This window comes from Ictidomys tridecemlineatus, chromosome 11 (assembly GCF_052094955.1).
Source record: "Ictidomys tridecemlineatus isolate mIctTri1 chromosome 11, mIctTri1.hap1, whole genome shotgun sequence".
Lineage (NCBI taxonomy): Eukaryota > Metazoa > Chordata > Mammalia > Rodentia > Sciuridae > Ictidomys > Ictidomys tridecemlineatus.
In genome coordinates, this window is record NC_135487.1 from 109,643,814 (window position 1) to 109,670,598 (window position 26,785).

Consider the following 26,785-nt stretch of genomic DNA (forward strand, 5'->3'; position numbering starts at 1 on the left):
TAGGGTGGTTTTGATTTGCATTTCTCTGACTGCTAGAGATGGTGAGCATTTTTTCATGTACTTGTTGATTGATTGTATATCCTCCTCTGAGAAGTGTCTGTTCAGATCCTTGGCCCATTTGTTGATTGGGTTATTTGTTGTCTTATTGTCTAATTTTTTGAGTTCTTTGTATACTCTGGATATTAGGGCTCTATCTGAAGTGTGAGGAGTAAAAATTTGTTCCCAGGATGTAGGCTCCCTATTTACCTCTCTTATTGTTTCTCTTGCTGAGAAAAAACTTTTTAGTTTAAGTAAGTCCCATTTGTTGATTCTTGTTATTAACTCTTGTGCTATGGGTGTCCTATTAAGGAATTTGAAGCCCGACCCCACAATATGTAGATCGGAGCCAACTTTTTCTTCTATCAGATGCAGAGTCTCTGATTTGATATCAAGCTCCTTGATCCATTTAGAGTTAACTTTTGTGCATGGCGAGAGGAAGGGATTCAGTTTCATTTTTTTGCATATGGATTTCCAGTTTTCCCAACACCATTTGTTGAAGATGCTATCCTTCCTCCATTGCATGCTTTTAGCCCCTTTATCAAATATAAGATAGTTGTAACTTTGTGGATTAGTCTCTGTGTCCTCTATTCTATACCATTGGTCCACTCGCCTGTTTTGGTACCAGTACCGTGCTGTTTTTGTCACTATTGCTCTGTAATATAGTTTGAAATCTGGTATCGCTATACCGCCTGATTCACACTTCCTGCTTAAAATTGCTTTTGCTATTCTGGGTCTTTTATTTTTCCATATGAATTTCATGATTGCTTTATCTATTTCTTCAAGAAATGCCATTGGGATTTTGATTGGCATTGCATTAAACCTATAGAGAACTTTTGGTAATATCGCCATTTTGATAATGTTAGTTCTGCCTATCCATGAACAGGGTATATTTTTCCATCTTCTAAGATCTTCTTCTACTTCTCTTTTTAGGGTTCTGTAGTTTTCATTGTATAAATCTTTCACCTCTTTTGTTAGGTTGATTCCCAAGTATTTTATTTTTTTGGAGGATATTGTGAATGGAGTGTTTTTCCTCATTTCCATTTCAGAAGTTTTGTCGCTAATATACAGAAATGCCTTTGATTTATGCGTGTTGATTTTATATCCTGCCACTTTGCTGAATTCATTTATTAGTTCTAGTAGTTTCTTTGTAGACCCTTTTGGGTCTTCTAAGTATAGAATCATGTCATCTGCAAATAGTGATAATTTAAGTTCTTCTTTTCCTATTTTTATGCCTTTAATTTCTTTCGTCTGTCTAATTGCTCTGGCCAGTGTTTCGAGAACTATATTGAATAGAAGTGGTGATAGAGGGCATCCCTGTCTTGTTCCAGATTTTAGAGGGAATGCCTTCAACTTTTGTCCATTCAGAATGATGCTAGCCTGAGGCTTAGCATAGATAGCTTTTACAATGTCAAGGTACGTTCCTGTTATCCCTAGTTTTTCAAGTGTTTTGAACATAAAGGGATGCTGTACTTTGTCGAATGCTTTCTCTGCGTCTATTGAGATGATCATATGGTTCTTATCTTTAAGTCTATTGATGTGGTGAATAACATTTATTGATTTCCGTATATTGAACCAGCCTTGCATACCAGGGATGAATCCTACTTGATCATGGTGCACAATTTTTTTGACGTGTTTTTGTATTCGATTCGCCAGAATTTTATTGAGGATTTTTGCATCTAGGTTCATTAGAGATATTGGTCTGTAGTTTTCTTTCTTTGAGGTGTCTTTGTCTGGTTTCGGAATCAGGGTGATGTTGGCCTCATAGAATGAATTTGGAAGAGCTCCCTCTTTTTCTATTTCCTGAAATAACTTGAAAAGTATTGGTATTAATTCTTCTTGAAAGGTTTTGTAAAACTCCGCTGTATACCCATCCGGTCCTGGGCTTTTCTTGGTTGGTAGTCTTTTGATTACTTCTTCAATTTCATCCATTGATCTTGGTCTGTTCAAATTGTGTGTATCCTCCTGACTCAGTCTGGGCAAATCATATGACTTAAGAAATTTATCGATGTCTTCACTATCTTCTATTTTATTGGAATATAGATTTTCAAAATAATTTCTAATTGTCTTCTGTATTTCTGTAGCATCTGTTGTGATATTGCCTTTTTCATCCCGTATGTTAGTAATTTGAGTTCTCTCTCTTCTTCTCTTTGTTAGCATGGCTAAAGGTCTGTCGATCTTATTTATTTTTTCAAAGAACCAACTTTTAGTTTTGTTAATTTTTTCAATAGTTTCTTTTGTTTCAATTTCATTAATTTCCGCTCTGATTTTAATTATTTCTTGCCTTCTGCTACATTTGCTGTTGTTTTGCTCTTCCTTTTCTAGGGCTTTGAGATGAAGTGTGAGCTCATTTATTTGTTGGTTTTTTCTTTTTTTGAGGAATGACCACCAGGCGATGAATTTTCCTCTTAAAACTGCTTTCATTGTGTCCCATAGATTCCGATATGTTGTGTCTGTATTTTCATTTATCTCTAAGAATTTTTTGATTTCCTCCTTTATGTCTTCTGTAACCCATTGATCATTCAGTAACATATTGTTCATTTTCCATGTGATGTAGGATTTTTCCTTCCTTCTTTTATCATTGATTTCCAGTTTCATTCCATTATGATCAGATAAAATGCATGGTATTATCTCCACCCCTTTATATTTACTGAGGGTTTCCCTGTGGCATAATATATGGTCTATTTTTGAGAAGGATCCATGTGCTGCTGAGAAAAAAGTAAATCCATTTGATGATGGTTGATATATTCTATATATGTCAGTTAAGTCTAGGTTATTGATTGTGGTATTGAGTTCTATAGTTTCCTTATTCAACTTTTGTTTGGAGGATCTGTCCAATGGTGAGAGAGGTGTGTTGAAGTCACCCATAATTATTGTGTTGTGGTCTATTTGATTCTTGAACTTGAGGAGAATTTGTTTTATGAATGTCGCAGCGCCATTATTAGGTGCATAAATATTGATAATTGTTATGTCTTGTTGGTGAATGGTTCCTTTTAACAGTATATAATGTCCTTCTTTATCCCTTTTGATTAACTTAGTCTTGAAGTCGATTTTATTCGATATGAGGATGGCCACCCCTGCTTGCTTACGAGGACCGTGTGCGTGGTATATTTTTTCCCATCCTTTCACCTTCAGCCTGTGTATGTCTTTTCCAATCAGATGTGTCTCCTGGAGGCAGCATATTGTTGGATTTGTTTTTTTAATCCATGATATCAGCCTATGTCGCTTTATTGGAGAGTTTAAGCCATTAACATTCAGAGTTACTATTGATATATGGTTTGTACTTCCATCCATGTTTGATTATTTATCCTTTTTTTTAAAAAAAAATTAGTTTGTTTCTCCATGATTATTTTTCCCCTCGCCCTCTGTCTTTACCGAGGCACTTCCCTCTGGTGGTTTTGGTTATTGTTTTTCATTTCTTCCTCGTGTAGTGTTTTGCTCAAAATGCTTTGCAATGCTGGTTTTCTGGCTGCAAATTCTTTTAACTTTTGTTTATCATGAAAGATTTTTATTTCGTTGTCATACCTGAAGCTTAATTTTGCTGGATACAGAATTCTTGGTTGGCATCCATTGTCTTTCAGTGTTTGAAATACATTGTTCCATGACCTTCTTGCTTTCAGTGTCTGTGATGAAAAATCCGTTGTTAACCTTATTGGTTTACCCCTGAATGTAATCTGTCTCCTTTCTCTTGTAGCTTTTAATATTTTCTCTTTGTTTTGTATATTGGATATCTTCATAACAATGTGTCTTGGCGTTGGTCTACTGTGATTTTGTGTGCTCAGTGTCCTGCATGCATCTTCAATTTGTATATCTGTTTCCTTTTTTATTTCTGGAAAGTTTTCTGTAATTATTTCATTCAGCAGGTTACTCATTCCCTTGGTTTGAATCTCTGTACCTTCTTCTATCCCAATGACTCGTAAGTTTGGCTTTTTTTATGTTATCCCATAACTCTTGGATGTTTTTCTCGTGATTTTTCACCAGCCTTTCTGAGTTGGCTAGATTCTTTTCAAGATGAAATAATTTGTCTTCATTATCTGACGTTCTGGCTTCTACTTGCTCCACTCTGTTAGTGATACTCTCATTTGAGTTTTTAATTTGGTTTATAGTTTCCTTCATTTCTAAGATTATGGTTTGATTCTTTTTTATAATCTCTATCTCCTGATAAAGGTGCTTAACTTCTTCTTTTATCTGTTTGTGTAATACATTTTCAATGTGTTCTTTCGCTGATTGAATTTGCTGTCTCGTATCCTCTTTAAGGTTCCATTCCATCTGTCTAAGGTGTTCCTTGAGTTCTTTATATGACCATTTTTCTGATGACTCTAGGTCCTCCTGAATATTTAGGCTGTCCTGCATTGTTTGTACTCCTTTTCTTCCTTGCTTTTTCAAGCTGCTCATGTTACTTCTTGTTCTGTTTGACTGCTGAGTTACTGTTTACTCCTATAAATTTATTTGATGCTTGGGAGGAAAGGTATTAGAAGGGAAGGGAAAAAGTCACTAAAGAGAATGAGAGTAAGCAGGTAGAATTCAAGGAAGGGGGGATAAGATAATTGAAAAGAAATGAAAAGACAAAAGAAGAAAAAAAAATAGGAAATAAAAAAAGAAAAAAAAATTTTAAATAATAAAAAAAAATTAAAATTGGAAGAAAAAAGAATTTAAAAAAAATTGTAAAAAAAAAATTAAAAAAACAAGAAAGAAAAATGAAAATGAAAGAAAACCCCAAATCAAAATTAAACAACAACAACAAAAAAAAAACAACATCAACAACAACAACAAAAAACTAATAAATGCAGTCTTAGAGTTTGATTAACTTCTCTTCCAGTAGGTGGCGCTGTGACCACCAGGCCAAGTTTCTCCTCTCAATACGCGGAAACCAATCACTGTGCAGCAGCTCCTCCTCCCAGACTGGGCGAGTCTCCAATCCTGGGTGCCTAGGGCGTCCTCTTGTGTCTAGTCACTTCCCCACTTTTCCTCTAGCCAGGCCCCTCTCACGGGTGCCGCTCACCACAATACTGGGTACACGCCAGGTCTGCTGCTCCCGGGAGCCCTGTTGTCATGAATGACTGGGCACACTCTTCCAGTTTGCCATTCCCTCAGACCCTAAGTTTGTAGAGCTTGGGGCTGAGAATCCTCAGCGAATTTTACTGCCCCTCTGGTAGCCACACCCCCAGTAGCTGGTGCAAGAGACCTCAGCTGTCAGCACTGGTGGGAGCGGTAGTCCTGCGCCGCGGGTCCCGTGCCACCTCTAATTCCCTTGGTCTGGCTACCGTGCTCACGGGAGAGCTGGGAGGGGTCCTTAGAGGAGAGCTGAGATTGGCCCTTAAGGTTTCCCCGATGTGTGGAGAGGGAAGGCTAGGGGATTACACACCTGTAGCCGCAGGTTTCAATGAAGTTATCTCCTCCGCCGCAGTCTGATGACGTCAGTTGTCTGCCATGGTGGTATCTCTTGCAAATGGCGACAGTTCGTTTCCCTTTGCCGGGTGACCAATGCAACGGGTGGGTCCTTACTGTCTCTCCCAAGCCCCGTTTCAAACCTGTGGCCACTACCTATGAAGGCTCGGTTGGCATTTACCTCCGTAGGATCAGAAGGGCTGACCGGTTGTTTCAGCCGGAAGGATTAGTGCTGAGTCACAGCTGTTTGTCTGCGGGAAGCAGGCGAACCGGAGCTTGAATTCAGCCGATCCAGGTTCAGTGTGTGTTCTGAGAGGCCCAAACAGCTCGCCCCAGATCCACGTCAGTTCAGCATTGCCTAGTGATCCTGAGCAAACAGAATTAGGCTGTTTACGACTCCCTATGCCTGCACAGCTGAAGAGGTCAGAGACTTGATCTCTCCGCGCCCGCCGCCATGTTGGAATCAGTGGTAGAGCACTTCACAAGCTTATGTTTTCAAGATCAATCATCCGAGGCAAAATACATGAGCTCAGTGTCCCCTGATTCCCACGGCTGTCCACCTTCCCTCAACAGCCCTTGTTTCTAATGGGAGCAGCTATTACTATTTGTTGTCTGCTTCAGCTTAAGCCCTGACTACCACACACTGGAGGGCCAGGAACAGGAGGAGAAGAGCTGATGAATGTTGATAACCAAGGACGAGAAGGAAAGATGTTGTTGTTGTTGTTTATTTTATTTTATTTTTTTGGCCATATTATGTTTGCATTCTTTCAAGAACCATTAAGAGAGAAATTCTTTTTTCATCTTTTAATGCATGGCAAGTCAGATGCCTGAAAACCACATCATATTTCACTAAAATTCTCTTTTCCAAAAGAGCATAGTTATCAACAAGCGCATGGAAACCTGGTGTATGCACAAGGCACCTCATGATGTGTGGTATTCATTTGATTTTATTCAGTGTGTTATAAAGAAGGATCCTGGTTCCTAAAGAAAGAACATTCTCAAAGCTTTGGTCTGAATCTTGTCTTCACTCCTTAGTGATAGTGTGACCCAGGAAACCAGTCACCACCCTGAGTCCCAGGGCCTGTGAAAGCGAAGTGTTCACACGTTGATTCTTGGCAAGCGCTCTACCACTGAACAGCACACTCAACCTTCTTCTGAAAACAGACCTTAATCGACATTTGAAAATCAGGAAGAACACAAAAAAGAGGCCTGAGTTTAGTCTCATGTCACGGATGCCTACAATTTAAGCTCCTGAGACAACAGGTCCGGTCAGCCTGACCAGGACACTTGGACAAAACCGCAGGATGAAGAAATGCAGAGGGGACCGTCTTTCCTGGCTGTGAAAACGGCATGAATCGTGATCACAGGCAAAGCACAGAGTTCACAAGGCTACAGGTGTAAAGTCAAACTCTGTCTTTATTCTTTTACCATTTTATTTGGGTTAAGTGGAGCACTGCTGGGAGGACTCAGGATGGGGGAGTAGGAATCTGTTGGATGGAATCTTTCCTCTGAGCACCAGCTATCTTCAGTGACTCATTTCAGCACTTTAAAAAAAATTTTTTTTATTGGTTGTTCACAACATTACAAAGCTCTTGACATATCATATTTCATACATTAGATTGAAGTGGGTTATGAACTCCCAATTTTACCTCAAATGCAGATTGCAGAATCACGTCGGTTACACATCCACAATTTTACATAATGCCCTATTAGTGACTGTTGTATTCTGCTACCTTTCCTATCCCCTACTATCCCCCCTCCCCTCCCCTCCCATCTTCTCTCTCTACCCCATCTACTGTAATCCATTTCTCTCCTTGTTTATTTTCCCATTCCCCTCACAACCTCTTATATGTAATTTTGTATAACAATGAGGGTCTCCCTTCATTTCCATGCACTTTCCCTTTTCTCTCCCTTTCCCTCCCACCTCATGTCTCTGTTTAATGTTAATCTTTTCTTCCTGCTCTTCCTCCCTGCTCTGTTCATAGTTGCTCTCATTATATCAAAGAAGACATTTGGTATTTGTTTTTTAGGGATTGGCTAGCTTCAATAAGCATAATCTGCTCTAGTGCCATCCATTTCCCTGCAAATTCCATGATTTTGTCATTTTTTAGTGCTGCGTAATATTCCATGATGTATAAATGCCATGGTTTTTTTTTAATCCATTCATCTATTGAAGGGCATCTGGGTTGGTTCCACAGTCTAGCAATTGTGAATTGTGCTGCTATGAACATCGATGTGGCAGTATCCCTGTAGCATGCTCTTTTAAGGTCTTCAGGGAATAGTCCGAGAAGGGCAATAGCAGGGTCAAATGGTGGTTCCATTCCCAGCTTTCCCAGGAATCTCCAAACTGCTTTCCAAATTGGCCACACCACCAATTTGCAGACCCACCAGCAATGTAAAAGTGTACCCTTTTGTATTAGATTTTTCAAAGGCACAAGTCAAGGAGGGGAAGGAAGATGTGCTTGGAGGAAAGGTTCTTTGCAAAAGTTCAATACAGTAGCCAGAAGTTTAATTTTGCATTTCATCGTGTATGTGCCTTGGAGTTGTGTTTTCGGAACCCGACTTTGGAAAAACAAACATTCAAGGTAGCACACAGCTGGTTCCATCTTTCCCAGCATCCTTGCCTTTTGCTAATGGGACACCATACCCTCCCAACAATATCAGCTCTGGTGTGGGCCCGATACCAAGTCTATTTACACTTCAGTCTTAAAATAGGGCCATCTAGGCTGCTAGATCAGGTTCTCTGCCTCTCTCCACCACCCCTGCTCCACCAGTTTGAAGACTAAGCACATCCGGGTTTGTCCACGTTCTCTAGGCTGAGCCAGGCACATATCAAAGGTAGTGACAGGTGATGGGCTCAAGGCACAGCCTCCTTGACTGAGCCATGTATGTGTTTAGCGTTGATTTATATCAATCAGTGTATTTTCCGGGATATTTATAGATACTTCAAATGATTTATTTTTCTAAGGAAATTATATTAAATACACACATATGTTTAATTATTTTTTCAAACCACAACTGAAACAATTATTTGCCATTGGGTAGAATTAAATCTGACAAGGAATCTTAGGGGGTTTTATTAATACTACTATTGTTTTCTTTGGCTCCATATATCATATTGGTAAAATGATTTTAAAAAAGGAAAATAATTGTAAAAGAAAATCATTTTTACAAAAATACAAAGTTTTAAAAACTTTAAATATATTCATATTGTTACTAATAATTAGCCTATATATCTGTATGCCTGCATATTTTTCCTACATTTGAGATTTTGGAAACATAAGGTTTACAATGGATGTCTACACATTCTTCGTAAGCTCAACAAGCAATGAATGACAGTCTCCCTGGTTGGAGCACTCCATACATTGGAAGATGTCATCTGAATAATTGTTTGGCTACTGACTGAGAAAAATCTATGTGACTCAGTTCATCTGGAACTGAAAATCAACAAATACTTTTTCCCCAAGTCCTTGGGTAATAGCAAACACAAATGTTCAATTTTCTTCAGTAAATTGGCCTTCAGTGCTTTCTGTCCCCCAGTCTGATGGAGGTGATAAAATCAGAAAGGAGTAAGTAAACTTGGCCTTTGAGAAGCTGTCTGAAAATTTGCTCATGTTATTATATCCCAGTCCATTATAATGTGGATGATAATACTGCAGGAGAAAAATAAGGATAGACATTAGTTTTACTTAAAGAATAAAGTTAATGTGCAATTCATAAAAGGAGAAACCTTTAGGAAAGATCCTAAAATGTATCATTCAACATTTACTTCTTAAAATAAATGTCTAGAAGTTCCTATTCAGGTTAAGTAAAAGTTAAAACTCTTATATTTTTTTAATTGCAACTACAGTGAGGTCCCTAATAAAATCAAGAAAGCAGTAAAATTACCCTCTTGAAATTATAAGATCAATACAACAGAGAAAAGATAGAGTCGCCTGAGATTTAATGGCTCTCAGTTCAGCAATAATGTACAAACTCAGGCTCTGCTAAACTATGGAACCAGCCTAAGTGTCCATCAACAGATGAATGGATAAAGAGAATGTGGTATATATGCACAATTGAGTTTTATTCAGCCATAAAGAAGAATGAAATTATGTTATTTGCAGGAAATTAGAGAACATTATGTTAAGTGAAATAATCCAAATTCAGAAGTTCAGGGGTTGTATGTTTTCTTTTAAATGTGGAAACTGGAGAGAAAAAAAGGAAAAAACAGGCGAGAAGGATCACATGAAATTTTAAGGGAAATCAGTAGAACAGAGGAAAAGGACCAGGGGGAGAGAAGAGGAAAAGAAAAGGGAACTACGAGGGAATGACATTGGCCAAATTATATTGCTATATTTTGTGCATGTGTATGTGCGTTATAAGAAATCCCATTACAACTATAATGCATCAGTACTATACTATGGGGGAAAAAACCCTGGCTCTGCCATTAGCTGGTTGTCTGATATTGGGCTAGTTAGCGATCCCTTGGTCATGTCAGAGTTTCATTTTTAAGATGTGTGGATTAGCATAGATCTTGTGCTCTACCGGGAATTGAATAACAAAGAGACAGACCATAACTCGTTTATCAGATAAATAGGTCAATAATGTCAATCAGAAGAATATTAAATAAACATTGTTAGTGTCCCAGTCTAAGCAAGCACTCTCGAGAGAAGGAAGGCTTAACGTTTAGTTTCCAGGATTTTGGCTTTTAGTTTAGAGAGAGAGAGATGCAGAGATCTTCAAGTATTCAAAGCCTATTGCCAAATGTAATCTACTATAAGATTCTTCCTGGCATCTTACACACTTTTTAAATATTTCCCTGTCTTAGCGTAAGCTAGCAGAACCATGTAAATATGCCTCAGAAAGGTGATCCTACAACAGTAAGAAGCTATTGATGTGGACACGCCGCTGGGATGGAGTATACAGAACGCTCATTTTTAAATCCTAATCCTTGGATGGAAATGCCTCATTATGAACTGACATAAGTGGCATTCCAGTCTCTATCTTAGGCTCATGCTCATTTTCTTCAGTGTGAGTTAATTTCGTAAGGTGACAAGATGGGTCTTTGCACTCTCCAAACGGACCACATCTCACAGTGTAGTGAGGATTGCCACTGTGAGTCCTGCAGATGTCAACTGGCTTTCCTTTATGTGACACAACTACTTCTGGGTTTTCTTTTTATGTCTGCCTGCCTAGCTCAGGAGACTTGGGCATGGCCAATCTGAGGTAATCAGTGCTTTATAAACCATGAAGTGCCATGCAAAGGACAAGGTCTGGGAACATAGTAATAAAGAGCCTAGGTGCAGGTGGCAGTGAATGTCTCTCACCAAAATGCACAGTGTTCCTGAGCACATTTATAATAAGGTATTTCTTATGTGGCAGAATTCCCATTATGGAAGGTCAGCAGTTTGACTTTTCTTTAGCTCTGTTGATTAGACAAGAGCATGGTGCATACCGTGGCCTGGTGGAATCCTGGACCCTCCAAAAACCCCATCCAGAATGCTGGCTGCCACACAATCGTTAGCAATAGCAGTCGGTAGAATTGTACTCTTATGGGACATGACCCCTTTCTCTGGCAATCATGTGGTGGTTTAGTAGGATTATTTATGAACACTGGTTGGTTTCCTCTGATTATCCCTTGTTCAATGCAGTGGCTCTTAGTAGGGATCCCAGGTGAAGTTAGATTCTCCTTCATTAATGGAATACTCATGGGGCCACCAGTACTGGTAGTCTCTCTGATTCCTGAAACTTTAGGGTCTACCCTAATACCTTGAGACAACTGGGTTTACAAAGTAGGATGTCCTTCTGCTATTTGTCATACAGCATTTAGCCCTAGAAAGCCCAGGAGGAGCTGAAAAGCATACCTGCGGACAGAAAGAATCAGTGCAGAAATTCAGAATTCCTGGGCGTGTGACCTTGAGGAAAATTAGAATGAAATTAGAGTCAGTTATGGCACCACATACTGCAGGGATCAGAAGCTGAGGGAGGGAGATGGAAATGAAAAAAGGAGACTACTCTAGAGAGTGGACGGGGCGACTCGTGTAGGTTCACAATGTGCTTACTACCTTCCAGCTCAGGCTGAGCGCAGGTGGAGATTATGGATGAAAAGAATGATGAGGAGAATACTACTATTGATCAGGTGTGAGTGAATGTGTGTGTGTTTATGTGTATGTGTATATGTGTACACACACACTCACACACACACACACACACATCTGCTGTGCCAGACACTGCTAGGTGCTGCAAATACAAAGATAAACAGAACCAAACAAGAACCAAACAATCCTACCTTCCTGAGTGCAGTAGGGGAGAAACAGGCATTAATCAAATTAATTACAAATGGCTGTGTAGCAGCATGGTGATGATCGTGTGGATGGAGAGGCGTGTGTGTGTGTGTGTGTGTGTGTGTGTGTGTGTGTGTGTGTGTGTGTATGTATGAAGGTTTATCACAGGGATTTAACCTAGTCATGGGAGATCTTTCTGGAAGTAATGATGGAATTCCTACACCCGTATGTAGGGGCTAACAGGGCAGAGTGAAATGCCTCTTCCGGTATCATCCTTCTAATTAGCATTCACTTGATCAAACAACCTCTTAATTGAGCTAAACCCAATACACAGGTATCCATCCTCTGGGGTAAAATTGAGCAAGAGGGAATGGGAATGGGTGACGGGTGATTATTGAGATCAGAGAATGGGTGGGCCAACAGGTAAATGTGTTTATTCTCTAAGACGGCCAAGGTGTTTATCCTGGTGCAACATCCCAGAGGACTGAGGCTCTAATTTGTGATGCATTTTTTTTTTAACCTTAACACCAACAGCATTAACCTACATCATAATGCGGCTTCTTGTTGATGCTCCAATGCTCACAACTCACAGACGATTTCTGCAGCACTCCATTACATGGAGACAAGTTCTAAATCCTCCAACTCCTTTTTCCTCTCCTTGAAGTCTTGAGCTCTGTAGGTCACTCCTACTTTACCAGGTCTTTTGGCTGGCAGGGTAGTTGAATTAAATTGGGTTAAGGCTCCTTATGGTACAGGCCAAGGTCAGCCTCCCCAGCTGCCACCCACCCACACTTTAGATAATTCTAGAAGAATTGTTACCATTAGTAGTGTTTAAAGCCCACGTCACTAACCCAAAACCAGGCATCTTATAGAAATTTTGTACTGCAACATAACTTCATGTATAGCAGCTTCTACCTGAAGTAAATGATTTTTATCCACAATTCTGCAATCGGATTCATAAAAAGACCCATGGGGAAAGATGATGTAATGCCACAGGCTTCTTTATGGCAAGCTATTCCCTAGCTGTCTGAGGTAACTGGAAAATTCAAGGCTGGTCCCTTGGGTGCGCATAATTCATCCACCAAGTTTGAGAGAAGTCGGAGACTTTTTTCCCCAAGTGGTATTTGGTTAAATAAGAAATGTTGGAGTTTGAAAGAAGGGAAGTCTTATGAAAACAGACTAAGTAGATCCAAACTGAAAAGTCTACCAAATAAATCTAAATTCATTCAACAGAACATTTAGTCTCTACTGTATGCCAAGAACTGTCCCTACAAGGGGACAACAGAGTAGTTACCAAGTCCCTGCTCTCACCGAGTTTACAGTCTGGTATGAAAGGACAGAGCATAAGTAGAATATACATGTCAGAAGGGATGGAGCCTCTGCAGGGTAATATGGAATCCTGGGGTATGATGTTGCTATTTTACATGGGGTAGTGAGGGACCTCACTAATAGGATGATAGCTGTCATTAAAATAGAAACCTCTTCTGAAGAAATAAGGGAATGAATCATAAAGGTAACTGTGAGAAGAGAATTTCACACGGAGGGGCAGTGATTTTTAGGCCCCAAGGCAGAGAGTGCTTGGAGTGTCAGGAGCAGCAGGCAGGCGTTTGGTTAGACTAGACTGATGGAGGGGAATGGGCAGGAGATGAGAGAAGAGCAGGATCCAGATCTCACTGCTGACGTGAAGCACATAGGCTGGCTATTGTTCTGAGTAAGACGGGAGACCCCTGGAGGACGTGGAGCACAGAATGACATGCTCTGACACGTTTTGAAAGGATCACTCTGAATATTGGGTCGAGAGTATAATGTAAGGGAGTAATGGGTGGAAACAGACCAGTTGGAAGAAAATGGTAAGAATTCAGGTTAAGATATCTTGGTATCTCAGACCAGGATGGTTGCAATGGAGGTGAAAAGCACAGTCAGTAGATATATTTTGAAGGAAGGGCTGACAGGATTTGCCTGAGGATTGGATGTGGTATATGACAGACACACAAAGCACGTCTCCAAGGCTATTGGCTCTACCACCTCTAAGAGTGGACTTGTGCTTTTAAAGGGATGTAGAAGATTGTGGGAGAAGTGATTTGGTGGTGGTGAGCAAAGGGAAAGTAAGAATTGAAAACTGTAAATCTGTTTTGGACATCTTAAATTTGAGGTGCCTATTATACATACAAGGGGAGAGGTTAAAGAAGCTACTGGACACTGTCCTATACAGAGATTGGACCAGGAGATAAATTTGGAAGTCAGTATATAAATGGTATTTAAAATCCTGATAGGAGGAGATCATCTAGGGAGCAGGGGAAAGACAGAAATGCAAGCACTGTTCCTTGGTTCTCTCCCATATGTAGAGAACAGTAAGATTAGAAGGATCTAGCAAAGGACATTGAGCAGGAATAGACAATGAGATAGGAGAATCAAGAAGAGTCATGCCACATGAAACAAGGGAAGACAATGTTTCACGGAGGGGAAAGTGACCGGCTATGATAATTGCTACTGATAGATCAAAAAGGATAAAGATTGACAATTCCCTTGGATTCTGTAACATGGCTATTACTATTGGTATTGAAAAGAGCTAGTTCAGTGTAGTGTTCTGAGGGTTAAAAAATGACTGGATGCAATCTAAGAGAGAATGAAGGGAGGGAGGTAGAGATAACAAATCTCAATGCTACTGAGGTCTGGGGAGTTGAGAAATAGATTGCTAAACGGGCAAGTTATTATAGACCAAATTGTGGTTCCTTCAAAATTGCCAGGTGAAGCCCTAATCCCCTAACAGAGCAGAATTTAGAAATAGGGCTTTTACAAAGGTAATTAAGGTTAAATGGGGCCTTAATCCAGGAGGGCTGGTCGGTGTCCTTATGAGAAGAGGAAGAAATACCAGGAGCATAAGCACCCAGGGGCAAGGCCACGTGAGGATCAGCAAGAAGGCTGCCAACTACAAATCAGGGATAGAGGACTCACCAGAAACCTGCCCTGCTAGTGCCTTGATCTCAGACTTGGAGACTCCAGAACTATTGCTTAAGCCATTCAGTCCAAGGTACTGTTACAGCCAAGGTGGACTAAGAAAAATCAAGAGAAATCTGTGTATTAACATGGGAAATATTGTAGCATGTTTCCTAAAATGAGAAATGCCATCGAGGGGAAAGCCATTGGAGTGACAGCTCTGGGTAGGAGTGATGGCATGGGATCTAGGACACCGTGCAGAAGTTGGCTTTTGATAGGAATACAGGTAGATTCACAGGTGTGGTGGGAGAGTCAGGAAATCCTCTTCTGAATCCTTTTATTTTCTTGGTGAAACAGGAAGCAAGGTCTTAAGTGGAGAGGAGAAGGTGGAGTAGAAATTGGAGTTTAAAGAGAAAGAAAGTATGAAACAATCATCTAGGAGAGTGGGACAAGGGCAGGAACTAAGGAGATGTTGTCAACACACCAGACAAAGCTAAGAGCCCATTACAATGAGTGGTCATAAGTTTAAAGTGGGACTAGTCATCATGTTTTAGTGGTTTTCTGCAGAATCATTCAGAGGGTTAAGTGAAAAGCTGGATCCGATGTGGGTTGCAGTTCTGCCAGGCAAGATAACAAGGGACACTCTGTGCAAGAACAATTGTCATGATGGTCTAAGCTGAGAAGGATGCAGGGGAGGACATGAGGACATGAGGGGAGGAGGGGAATAGCAAGAAAGAGGTAGAATCACTGCATCGTGGGTTCCAGGGAAAGAAGAATAAGTAGTCAGGTTATCACAGTGGGCAAGTAAGAAGAGGGGAGGTCGTGGGAGAACATCTGAGATTGAGACTATGCAGAGGGTGCGGGTGGAATCAAGGAATGAAATAAGGCTAAGGTAGGATAAGTGGAAATGGCCTCACAACCCCAAGGTCTATATGGCTACTGAATTACCCTGAGATTGATGAGGAACTGTACTGGGGTGACAGCGAGCTTAGCTTGACACTATAATCAAGAAATGAGGGGGAATGATCATTTTTAGAAAACAAGTGGGATAAATTTCTAGAAGAGGTTTTTCAAGCACTACTGACATTTTGGACTGGGTAATTCCTTGTCTGGGGAAGCTGTCCTGAACACTGTAAAATGCTCACTCAGCAGCATCCCTGACCTGTACCCACTCGATGTTGCTGGTACCTGCCCCAGGAGTGGCAACCAAACTTTCTCTGAGACTTTGCCAGATATCTTCTGGGGCGCAGAGTCACTCCTGGTTGAGAATCACTGATCTTAAAAGCAGCAATGACAAACTAAAAAAAGACCCTTACCTGACCCTTGGCCCACGGTTATCAGGAGTGAGGGAGAACCCATTGCTAACAATCTGAGAGGGTGATGGGAAACAGCATCTTCTGGGAAGACCAGATTTGGGTTAAGGAGGCGGACGGGAATGTTTCCAGAAGAAGATGAGACCAGAGAGAACATGTTAGTGTTTATGTCGGGCTCAAGAAGGAAATACACCCCAGAAGATCTGCCCGTCACCATCTAATGAGTTCGCTTGCTTTGCCTGACCCAAGTCACCTCTCAGATGAGTCACCCACAACTTAAGGAATCTTACAATGCAGATTTCAATAATTTTATTTAATATATGCTGAGTTTATTGCTATAGAAGAAATCGAGAGTCCCCGCAGAACACACAAAACATATACAGAAAAGTCCTTGGCAGGGCTGAGGCACCAGTGCTATTTCCTCTCCCCAGAATTCTCTAGCAGCTAATAAGGCACCTTATAAGAATCAAAGCTTTCAGTTAAGTTTCCAGGCATATACACACAAGCAAAGATGATTCTCTAAAAATCAAAATGATTTGAAGCGGGGTGGGGGGGGTGACGGTGTCCAGGTCACCTGGCATCAACAGAACTGCAATAGACATGCGAGATGTATTTCAACCCCCTCTTATTAATGTTCTACTTGTACACCCTACACCAAGAGCTATCCTTCAGGATTTGGGAGGCAGGAGGAGACATGGTCCAGAGAGGGAGGAGGGAGACACCTGCCCAAATAGCAAGGTCACATTATAATGGTTACAAAATATGGACCAGTAAATCCAGTGAAAGTGTGCTAAAGAACCAGTGGATAAGATAGGGGAGGGGGCAGTTATATTCCAAGGGAAATATCTAAATAACATAGCTCAGGGAAAAATTAAAAAGGTTATAATATATCAGAAAGTAAGGAGCTAAATTATCCCCCACCCCATGACTAAGTTCCAAGGGCATCGATTCTTCCACACCTGTACAAAAGAGAAAGAGCACACACCAACCTACCTTAAAGAGAAACACAGTCAACCGTCTACAAGTACAATCGGTGAGTAACTCACAAATAAGCACTTGAACTATAAAATAAGATAAGGCACTTTGTTTTTAATTTTATCAGTCTCTTCAGAATTAATTGAGCTTTGGAATCCTCTGGAAGTCTGAAATCCAGCTGTCTGGGGTTTCACCAGGAAGCATCAGAGTGCCACAGTCCTGAGTAGACTCGTTGAGGTGCTCGGCCCACCTATGTATGTGCACTCAGACTTCTCAGTCAACTTCCCACAGCAAGACCAGTGAGGACGACCAGGATGGCCTTTGTGCCCATGGCCACAGCCTAGGTACCCACCTGCAGAGTACAAAGAGGAGAGGGAAAAAACAACCCTGAGAGTGGAGTCCAGGTACCACGGAAATTGAACCTCCTGGCAACCCTGGACATTCCCTAAGAAAACCCCGATGAGAGGAACAAGCTAGCTGACCCTCCATGGTAGGAGGATGCTCAAGACTCATCACAGCAAATCAATGAAAGTCAGCAAAGCTCTCCCAACAGTGTTTAAATGCACCGACCGAAGGAGATGGACTAGTTTGGCCTTTAACTGCAAAGTGAAAGGATTTGAATTTCAATTGTAAAATGAAATGAAAAAGAAGGGTAGATGAAAGGAAATGAAAAGGGAGGCAGGTACGGGAGTGGTTATAAGGAAGGGTACAAAAGCCCATTTTATGGCCCACCATTAGAATAAGGACATGATAGAGCAATTTAAAAAAATAATTCCATCTATTGTCTGCGATCTCCCTATCACCAACAAGAGAGCCAGACCTGGTTTAACGGATCTAATCATCCACTCCCCAATCACTGCCTCATTCGGAATTTCTTTAAGGTTTTAAAAGGGGTAAGATGGGTCTATCTTTCTCAAATTGCTCAGCCTCCTGGAAAGGGTATAGACTGAAATTGAAAATCCCAGAGAAAGCATGGGATTGCAGGATTGGTGAACTGTATCCAAACCAAACAGAACTCAGAACTTTCAACCTGCAATATCAGCTCAGAATATAGAAGCCAGATAAAGTGGAACTTCTACTGTGTCTGCACCCAAAACAGATTATGCTTCCTAGAAACAAGGCCTCAGTCCCAGCATCCGGACCTAGTGGCTATGTGGCAGTGCGGTGGGGTGGGGGATGTCAGTTGATCCCTACTCCTGGAAGACAGTCCCAAGGGTAATGAATGGTGCTCCTCCTTACCAGGCATGGTGCCTCCACAGGCACAGCGCACGTTCTTCTGGCCTCCACTAGAGCAGAAGGTGCAGCAGTGAAACACACCCAGGTGCGGGCGCCGCTTTCTTCTCACAGTCACAGTGAATGGTGAGCCCTTCCGTGTTCAGGCCAAGAGCAAAGAACAGCACCTTATGAGTCAACAGGGTGTGCCGAGCATTGCTATGTGCTAAACAGTCTAGCCAAGGAGCCCGCCTTTGGAGGGACGAGGACAGTAGTGGAGAAACAGAAGAGAAGACAAGAACTCTGCTCAGCTGGGTGGGGGTAGACACAAATGCAGTAAAATTGGAGTCAAGGAGCCTGTGCAGCCTTCTGTCATACTTCTCACCATAGAAACTGCTTGACAGCACCCCTTGGACACTGAGTGGGATCCCACAGAGTCAGTTCTGTTCTCAGTGACATCTGAATTAGATAGGGCTTGTTCTGGTGGGATGGCAGAAAAGCAGAAGCCCATATCCTAATCAGGTTAAGCTTTTTCACAAGGAGTTCTGCCTCCCATGTGTGAAATGAAAGTGCGTAGACCACCTGATATGTCAATCATCTTGATTTGTGCTTTTATGGGACTGCCTTTGGTCTTTAGGATGCTTAGTCGTAATTCTTAAGTAATCTCAGGGGTAATTTGTAGAACTTTGCAACCACAAGGCTGGGACCTCCTGTAGCTCTATCTCCAGTTTCTCACCACATGCCTTCTCCCCTTACATAGTGGGCTACCCTCTTTCCTCCTGGTCCTCCATCCTGGTCACAACACATCTGTTTGCCCATCCACCTATCATGGGACTGTGAATGTATGGAAGGGAGAAAGGTTAAACCTTTGCAACTAATTATTCTCCAGTAACTCTCCCACTCTCTTTAAGGATAACTTTCATTTTCTAATTTCTATCTACGTTAAACAAAACAAAAAATGTTTAATGAGTGTTGCACTTTGTCTATTCATATGTGAGAACCACATAGTCTGAGAAAGCACCAAGTAAAATGCCTGGAATCTTAGAAGCCTTTTCAATATTATATCCCCCCCCCTCATTTTAAAGGAGGGACATGGACTGAAACCTCTCAAACTGTGAGCCAAAATATCTTTCCTTCTTTCAAGTTGATTATCTCAGGTATTTTGTTACAGAAAGCTAACACACAATTCATTTAAAAAACACAAACCAAGCATTGAAGAAATAGGTTCAAAATCTGATTTTGCTACAGAGCTACTGCATAGTGTGGCAAGATCGATCTTACTCTAATTGGACAATGATCCCTGTACTTGAGTGATTTTGAAGAAAACAGAAGTAATGTACAAAAACATCTAAACTTTCATGACATACTGTGATTAAGTAAGCAATAAATGGCTGTTGAATGAGTTTGCCTAGTATACAACCTACTAGCCTAAGAGATCATGATACTGCATAGTGTTCTAGTATTCCCAGCAATGTTGTTTTCTGGTTGATGGGAATTTCTGACTACTCCAGTGTTAGCAGATGTAAACAAGAGAAAATCTGCGGGACATGGATTACCCAGTTTTAAAACACTTCACAAACCAGAAAGTATCACAGTTATTTGTGGAGGTGGCATAGTAACCATGGTAACAGATAAGCATATATGTAAAACAGAGTACAGAATTACATGGGCAGATGGTTAGGCAGATGGATGATGGTCAGTTGAGAGGAGGGGGTATAACCCTACCAATTATGTCCCAGCCAGTCTGCGTCTGGTCAGTGTGCACAACTCTGGAAAATACTGAGCTAGACTACATTCTGTCTGCTGATAGATTGCCCATGTTTGGGGCATCTTCCCCAAATTAAGAATTCCAACAAACTGACAAAAAGAATGATAAAATATAAGCAGAACTGCCAGGAGGGGAAATAGGGATAAAGAGTTCTTATGTCACTAGAATCCTCTAGTAAGAATAAGAGTAGCAAAATCTAGACTTTTTCTACAGTGAGGAGATGGGGGGAAATAAGAAGAGAATCTTACTCAATCTTTATGCAGCTGATCTTATGATATGTCACCAGATCCCAAAATAACAGAACCAGGGGAGCAGGGTAAAAGAAGCCGGGGCCATCATGCGCTGGGTGGGTGGGGGAGGGGTCTTACTCACCTGCACATGCTGCTTTTTGATGCAGACCCACACGGTGTAGAGACCAGGTTCCTTGGGGGTGTAGGAAACGCAGTACGTTCCATCCTTGTTATCTTGGACCATTGTCCTGACTGGACTAAATGGAGACAAGAATTAAAAAAAAATCCTACTCCCTCTCACAAACCTGCTTCAGCTACCTACCATTTTAGGATGTGAACTCTTATATCATTTCACTCGATAACAATTTTAAATGTCCCCCAAAGGGGATGCTTCTTCCACTTGTCTCAGAGGTTAACTTTCAGTCCTTTCTCTATACTCCAATTCCAGAGAGATAGAAATATGCTTCTGGCATAACTTAGTAGCAAAGGTAGGTTACATTTTAGGAAGGGTAAAATTCGGTCCAATCTGGAAAAAGTTCCATCTATTCCAAAGCTGGGAAGAAGGTAATCTAAGGGGCAGACTAAATCTTTGAGAGAGTATTGGATATAGGAAAACAATCCACAAAAGAAAACAGATTTGGTCCAACTGATGATAACATAAAGATAACATGGACTACTACACTTGCATCTCCAATAACCCAAAGGATCTCATGTTTCCAGTTTCCTCACTGCTTATTACCCACGACACCTGACTGCACACCACAAACCTGTCTTTCTTATCTTTAGGGAGAACTGCAACGTGGACATTGTCTCCTCCCCTGCCCATGCTCTCTCCTGTTGCATCTTTACAAAGCACGGTGAAAGAGGCTGTTTGTTTCTCCCGAGCTCTGTGGAGATCTGCAAAACATAAACACTCAGTGCTCACCTCAAAGGCAAACCATAGTGACCACATCCCCAGGTGAGATACCATCTAGCTTTTTCTTTTTCAGAACAAAAGTTGTGCTTCCTGCCTATTGTAACCACCCTGTTCTCTTTCTTTCCGCTTTCCCTCCTGCCTTCCTGAGTATATCTCTTGGGAATTCCTCCTGGGAGATTGGCTCTTGAGTTGTACACGTTCCTGAACTTTATCTTCACTTCTTAAGGAAGCTTGGAAAAGACTCAGGATGGATCCAAGTACTGGGAGAAGGAAATCTCTAGATCTGTGAGGGGTCAGACACTGCAAAACCACACTCTCTGAGCTCTGGATCCTGCTGGAATAGGCAGAGGATACAGCTGACCAATTTGGACCCTCTGTGTTGTGAGATCGTCTGCAACACAGCAACTTATGTCAAGCTGGGGTGGGGGGTATCCAAATGCTAGAGCCTTCAGCCCAGCATCCAGATGAACCAGGTCTCCTAGCCCAGGCTTTATAACTAATAGGACGTCTATGGAGAGGCTCATGAAGGGTATAAAAATCTCCTCAAAGTATATGCCCTAGTTTCATTGGTGTTTCTGGGGGAATAGATCATTCTTAGAGGTATCTGTGACTTCCAAAGTTATAAATTCCCTGCCAGAGTCAGGATGATTCTTGAACTCCATTTTCTCATCAGGACTGATCTGTGAAATATATATTAGACGAATCTGCTTCTTTTAGAAATACAACACAGGGCAAAAGAAACCATTTCTTTCCCTGATGAATGAAACACCTATTCTTTTTGGTAGAGGGTGGTGACCAGGGATTGAACTCAGAAGCACTTGACCACTGAGCCACATTCCCAGCCCTATTTTGTGTTTTATTTCGAGACAGAGTCTCATTGAGTTGCTTAGCACCTTTCTCTTATGCTGAGGCTGGCTCTGAACTTGTGATCCTCCTGCCTCAGCCTCCCGAGCTGCTGGGATTACAGGTGTGCACCACCATGCCCAGTACCTACCATATTCCTTTACGTGCCAATGATATAAGGCTTACGTATACCAAGGATGGACAAGGAAGAAAGGAAAACATAATGTCGTCTTCCTCATTTCTCTCTAAGCTCCTACAGAGCATGATGCAGGCAGCTGAGGCTTGCCACACTGAGCTGGCAGACCTCACCCTGCCCTTGTCATTGCCCTTATCTATCTCTGCAGGCACTGTCCCGATTTCTAGCCTCTGATGGAAACAAAGCATGATCCCTGGGTTTTCTGGGAGTCACTACTTGTCTGAAGTGGAACAGGGTGAGGTCTCACACCTGTATTAAATGTCAACAGCACTCTTGACCAGAACAAATTGGAAAGAAAGGGGCAAGACAGCAGATCACTGTCTTTAACCAATTTATCTCTTTTCCAGTTGAACAAGCCCCAGTCCTTGAAACACCACGTCCCTGTCCACTGCCCTCTCAATGCCCATGACAAATGCCTTCCTACCTTCTCCTTGAAGGACACATTTGGCTGGATCCACCTCTTTGGTGTTAATGGCCCCATACACTTCATAGCCATGGCACTGGCCCGCCTTCTCCTGAGGAGAGAAGCTTATGTGATCGTTTACCCCAGGGTGGGTGTTATATTCCACCTTGTTCAGCTTCCTGAGCCGTTCCACCACCACCCCCTTAGTGATGAGGATCTCCAAATCCGAGCCGCTGGTCAGCAAGTGCTCCGTGAACTCCACTCCCGTCCGCATGTCGGCCAGCAGCTGTTCCAGCTGTGCTTTCTGCAGCTGCAGGGAGTTTTCCTTCTGGACCCGTATGTCTTCCAGTTGCTTCAGCATCTTGTTCCGGTGCTCCTCGATGGCCTTGATGTAGCCCTCGGAGAACTTTCGAACATCGGCAGCCACCGCCTCCACTCGCTTCTGGAGAGCACTGTTCACCCTTTTGATCTGAGCCAGGGCTTCCTCCAGGGCCTCCACACGGGGCTGGGTGCCCCTGAGGAGCTCCCGCACCGAGTCCCCATGCTTGTGGATGACGTTGCTGGTGAAGTCGTAGGGGTGCTCCCGGTGCTCCCCCACCACACAATCACGGCACACGGGCCGGTCACAGAATTCACAGAACAGTCTCAGCTCCTCTGAAGGGTGAATAGGACACAGGATAGGCTTCCCAACCCGACTGTAGCCTTTCAGATCTTTGAGGTCCACCATGGTGTGATAACTGGTTTTCTTCTGTCGCCTGTGAACAAGCCGGTAGAAACAGGATATTAGGAAATGATTCCAAGGTGGAACACAGTTTGGCAGAAGTTTTAGGAGAATGGGCTCTGAAAAAATAAATCTGAGTTCCATTCCTTGTTCTAACCCCTAACTGCATGATCCTCTCTGATTCATTACTTGTCGGTACAGTAGGACCAATATCTACCGAAAATGGCTGTTATTCCAGAACAAAATAGGAGTAATCTTGGGCTTTGGCTTGTGACTTTTTTTTTTTTTTTTGTAAATGGTTATAAGGCCAAGATGACATCCTAAAACTTTCCCCAGTAACTTGGTGAATTTGGACAAAAAGTCACGGCCTGCTTCTACAGCAAGCTAGAGATGAACACTATGAAAACCAGCACCAAGCTACATAAACTGCCAAATGGCATAGCAATTAAAAAGCTACCTAGCTGGACAAGGTGGTGCACACCTATAATTTAGGCAACTTGGGAAGCGGACACAGGAGGATTCCAAGTTCAATGTGAGCCTGGGTAACTTAGCAAGACCTTGCCTCAAAATTAAAAATAAAAAAGGTCAGTGGTAAAAAACAAAAAGTTAAAAGCAGTAGCTGGCCCTGACAAAAACTTTTATCTGGCTTTCACCTAAAGCATTTTCTTTGACCAATACCTACATCACCCACCATCAGCAGACTAGAATGTCCTTTAAGACATTTTCACATTATTAAAAAGTGAAATCAATGGTTAGAAAAAAAAATCAAAGCTTTCTTTTAATTCCCCCTTTTTGTAGCCCTCCAGAGATTCAGGAAAATCCCTAGGAAAACTTGGGACTGCTCAGAGTTTCCCTATTAGCATTATATTAACTTGAAACTGAAGTGCCTATCCTGGCACCAGAAGACTAGTTGCATAGAAAAAGGGTCAGCTGTTTGGCTGGCAGCAATACAGTCACAGGGATTGTCATATAATTACCAGATAAAAATAGAAAGAGTGAAGACTACTAATTTGTTCTGTTGGTGAGGCCAGAAAACAAATGGAAGTCAGAACTTAAGAACTATTTTAGGCTAATCCTAAAAGCTTGGTCATTTTATATTTGGACATCCTAGAGTGGAGTAGGGTAGGGTATCAAGGGAAAATGAATGATCTATCTCACAAACTGTTCACAAAGTGTGACAGAAGACATAATTGGCACCCCAAATAATATCTACTTCTCCAAGCTACAGAGTAACTCGATGGCATAAGGCTAAACTGAGGTCTAGTTAATCAGCTCCTATCCTAAGATGGCATTTGTTAAAACACACACACACACACACACACACACACACACACACACACACACAGAATAGTCTAAAGATCTGGATTTAAGACTTGATTCTATTACCCATTTACTTACCAAATGTGGGACCTTGGCAAATTCCTTCAATTAATAAATGATGATGAAAACAGTGCTGCCTTTCTATAAGAGTTGCAATGATCATGAGATCAAGGGCAGAATCTATGCTATTATACTATCCTACCACTTCTCCAGCACCTACTACACTTATGCACTACACAAATGATTGATGATGAAAGGAAACTGAATGCACTTTGAAAAGGACTATGCAAACCTTCACTGTTATTACTACAAGTATTATTCTAAGCTGATGGGGTTAACTACTGTGCTAGAGTGTGAATTAGTCTTTGATCTTTGATGGTATTAGAGAAAGTGTTCCTTTTAAATTACCCACCAAAGATTTCTTTTCTCTTTTTGGGGAGGGGAGGGTAACCAGGGATTGAACCTAGGGGCACTTAATCATTGAGCCACATCCCCAGCCCATTTTTTGTATTTTATTTAGAGACAGGGCCTCACTAAGCTGCTGAGGCTAGCTTTGAACTCACAATCTTCTGGCCTCAGCTTCCTGAGCCACTGGGATTACAGGTGTGTGCCGATGCACCCAGCCAAGATTTCTGTCTTAACACCACTTTGTACTCCACTCTTAAGTCACACAGGTTGTGTATCCCATCTTTACCTATGAGCTTGGCAGCAGAATTGGCAGAGATTGGATTTGCAGGTCTGACACCTCTTCTCCACTTCCCTGTCATTGCACAGGTCACACACCAGGCCCTGGCCTTCCCCATGCAGATTCTCCAGCATGACATCATTCATGGCCAGGTGGTCTAAGGTTAAAGCCTTCACTCCACCTATGGGTAAGTCCACCTGGGCATCACATACAGGACAGAGGATGCCAATCTGCGACTGCTGATTTCGTGGCTTGAGTTCCTGGAATATGGACCCCTCAGAGCTTGTGTCAGAGTCTCCCCCTCGCATGTCCACTACTGAGAAGGGTTCCAGCTGCTCCAGACATGTGGTGCAAACCGTGTGCAAACAAGGCAAGAGCCTGGGGGCTTTGAAAAGCCCCATGCACAAAGGGCAGCGAGTCTTGCCTGAGTTCGCAGGTGCAGTCCCACTGGGGAGTTTGTGCACAAAGCCCAAAAGTGGCTTCTTGTTTTCTGACATATTCCCAAGGTTTGTGCCCAGTATCAGAAAAGACCCTGGGCAGTTCTATAATGGTGCAGCTGATTAAACCCACCCAGAGAGAAAGTTTCCAGAACTTGAACAGAGACCATGGAGAACTGCTTGTTGGCAAATAAAAGGGCAAACGGGAGGTAGAGGATACCTCCAAGAAACTATCCACAAATCTACTCAAGATCTGTGGTAGGGCCCCCTCCTTTCCATGGCATCCCATACCAAACACACCCACAGCCTCCTGTTTCCCAATTCCTCCCCCTTTGCACTTCCAGGTCTAAATCTCCAAGCTAGCCCTACCGCTAACTCCAAGACCCCTGCCTCTCACTCCCCCCATGCCCACCCGCCTCCTGCAGCCCGCCCCAAAGGTCCCGTCCAACACGCTACAAGCGATGAGGTAGAGGGTCCTCTGGCTCCTTCCCTCTGCGGAGGGCGTGCAGCGGGCAGGGGAGCTGCGAGTCTCCGCTAGCTCCTCTGTGGGCACCTCCTCCCAGCGCTTTGGCCCAGCAGGCCCGAAAGCTGGCGCCCGTCCTCGCACCAATCCCAGTCCTGGTCGACTCCGGGAACTCCAATCACCGTCTGAGAGAGGCGGACCTTGCCGTTCTGGGCCCAGCCGCCCTCCAGATCGACACCAACGTCATCCAATAAGCTTGGGCAACTCCGCATCCCCTGCAGTTCATTGGCGGGGACCCAGTCGGAGGAGGCAGGGCGAGGGAAAGATCAAGGCTAGGAGTAAGCGGCACAGTATGGCCAGCGTCACCATTTTACGAACACTATCCCTTTATCCCAGTCGCAGCCAGAGAGTGCTGATGTGCAGCCGGGTCGGCCTCCTTTTTGCTTTCGGGTGGATCCCAGGAACGCAGACTGAGCTCTCCCATTGGTGGGCGGCGCTGTCAGTTGACACCGGGCTCAGCCCGGAGCATGCTGGGAGTTGTAGGCGTTGTTTTCTGGCTCCGGAGGCGTGGAGAGCGGTGGTGGACCTTCTTCTCTTAGGGTGTGAGCCTGCGAGGTTCCTAAATTTTAGCCCCGAAGTCCCTAAGGCCCAGCGGGAGGGTTATAAGAACTCCAGC

At 42.6% G+C, this 26,785-nt stretch overlaps 1 protein-coding gene across 3 annotated transcripts; it reads right to left on the bottom strand.

Annotated features, from left to right (window-relative positions):
* Positions 1-16,234: 16,234 nt before the first annotated feature.
* Positions 16,235-26,069, bottom strand: Trim45 (tripartite motif containing 45). Of its 3 annotated transcripts, none has more exons than XM_005334922.5 (6): positions 25,219-26,067; positions 22,505-23,238; positions 20,893-21,022; positions 20,268-20,382; positions 18,155-18,281; positions 16,235-17,267 (listed from the first exon to the last, which is right to left on the bottom strand). In XM_005334922.5, exons 1-6 carry the CDS (start codon positions 25,704-25,706, stop codon positions 17,119-17,121), a joined length of 1,743 nt encoding a protein of 580 aa, XP_005334979.1. In that variant the 5' UTR covers positions 25,707-26,067; the 3' UTR covers positions 16,235-17,118. The 3 variants fall into 3 exon arrangements, with proteins under 3 accessions (XP_005334979.1, XP_040143272.1, XP_040143274.1); XM_040287338.2 differs by having other exon boundaries at positions 17,128-17,267; positions 18,155-18,315; positions 25,219-26,069; XM_040287340.2 differs by lacking the exon at positions 16,235-17,267 and having other exon boundaries at positions 18,247-18,379; positions 25,219-26,069.
* Positions 26,070-26,785: the final 716 nt, after the last annotated feature.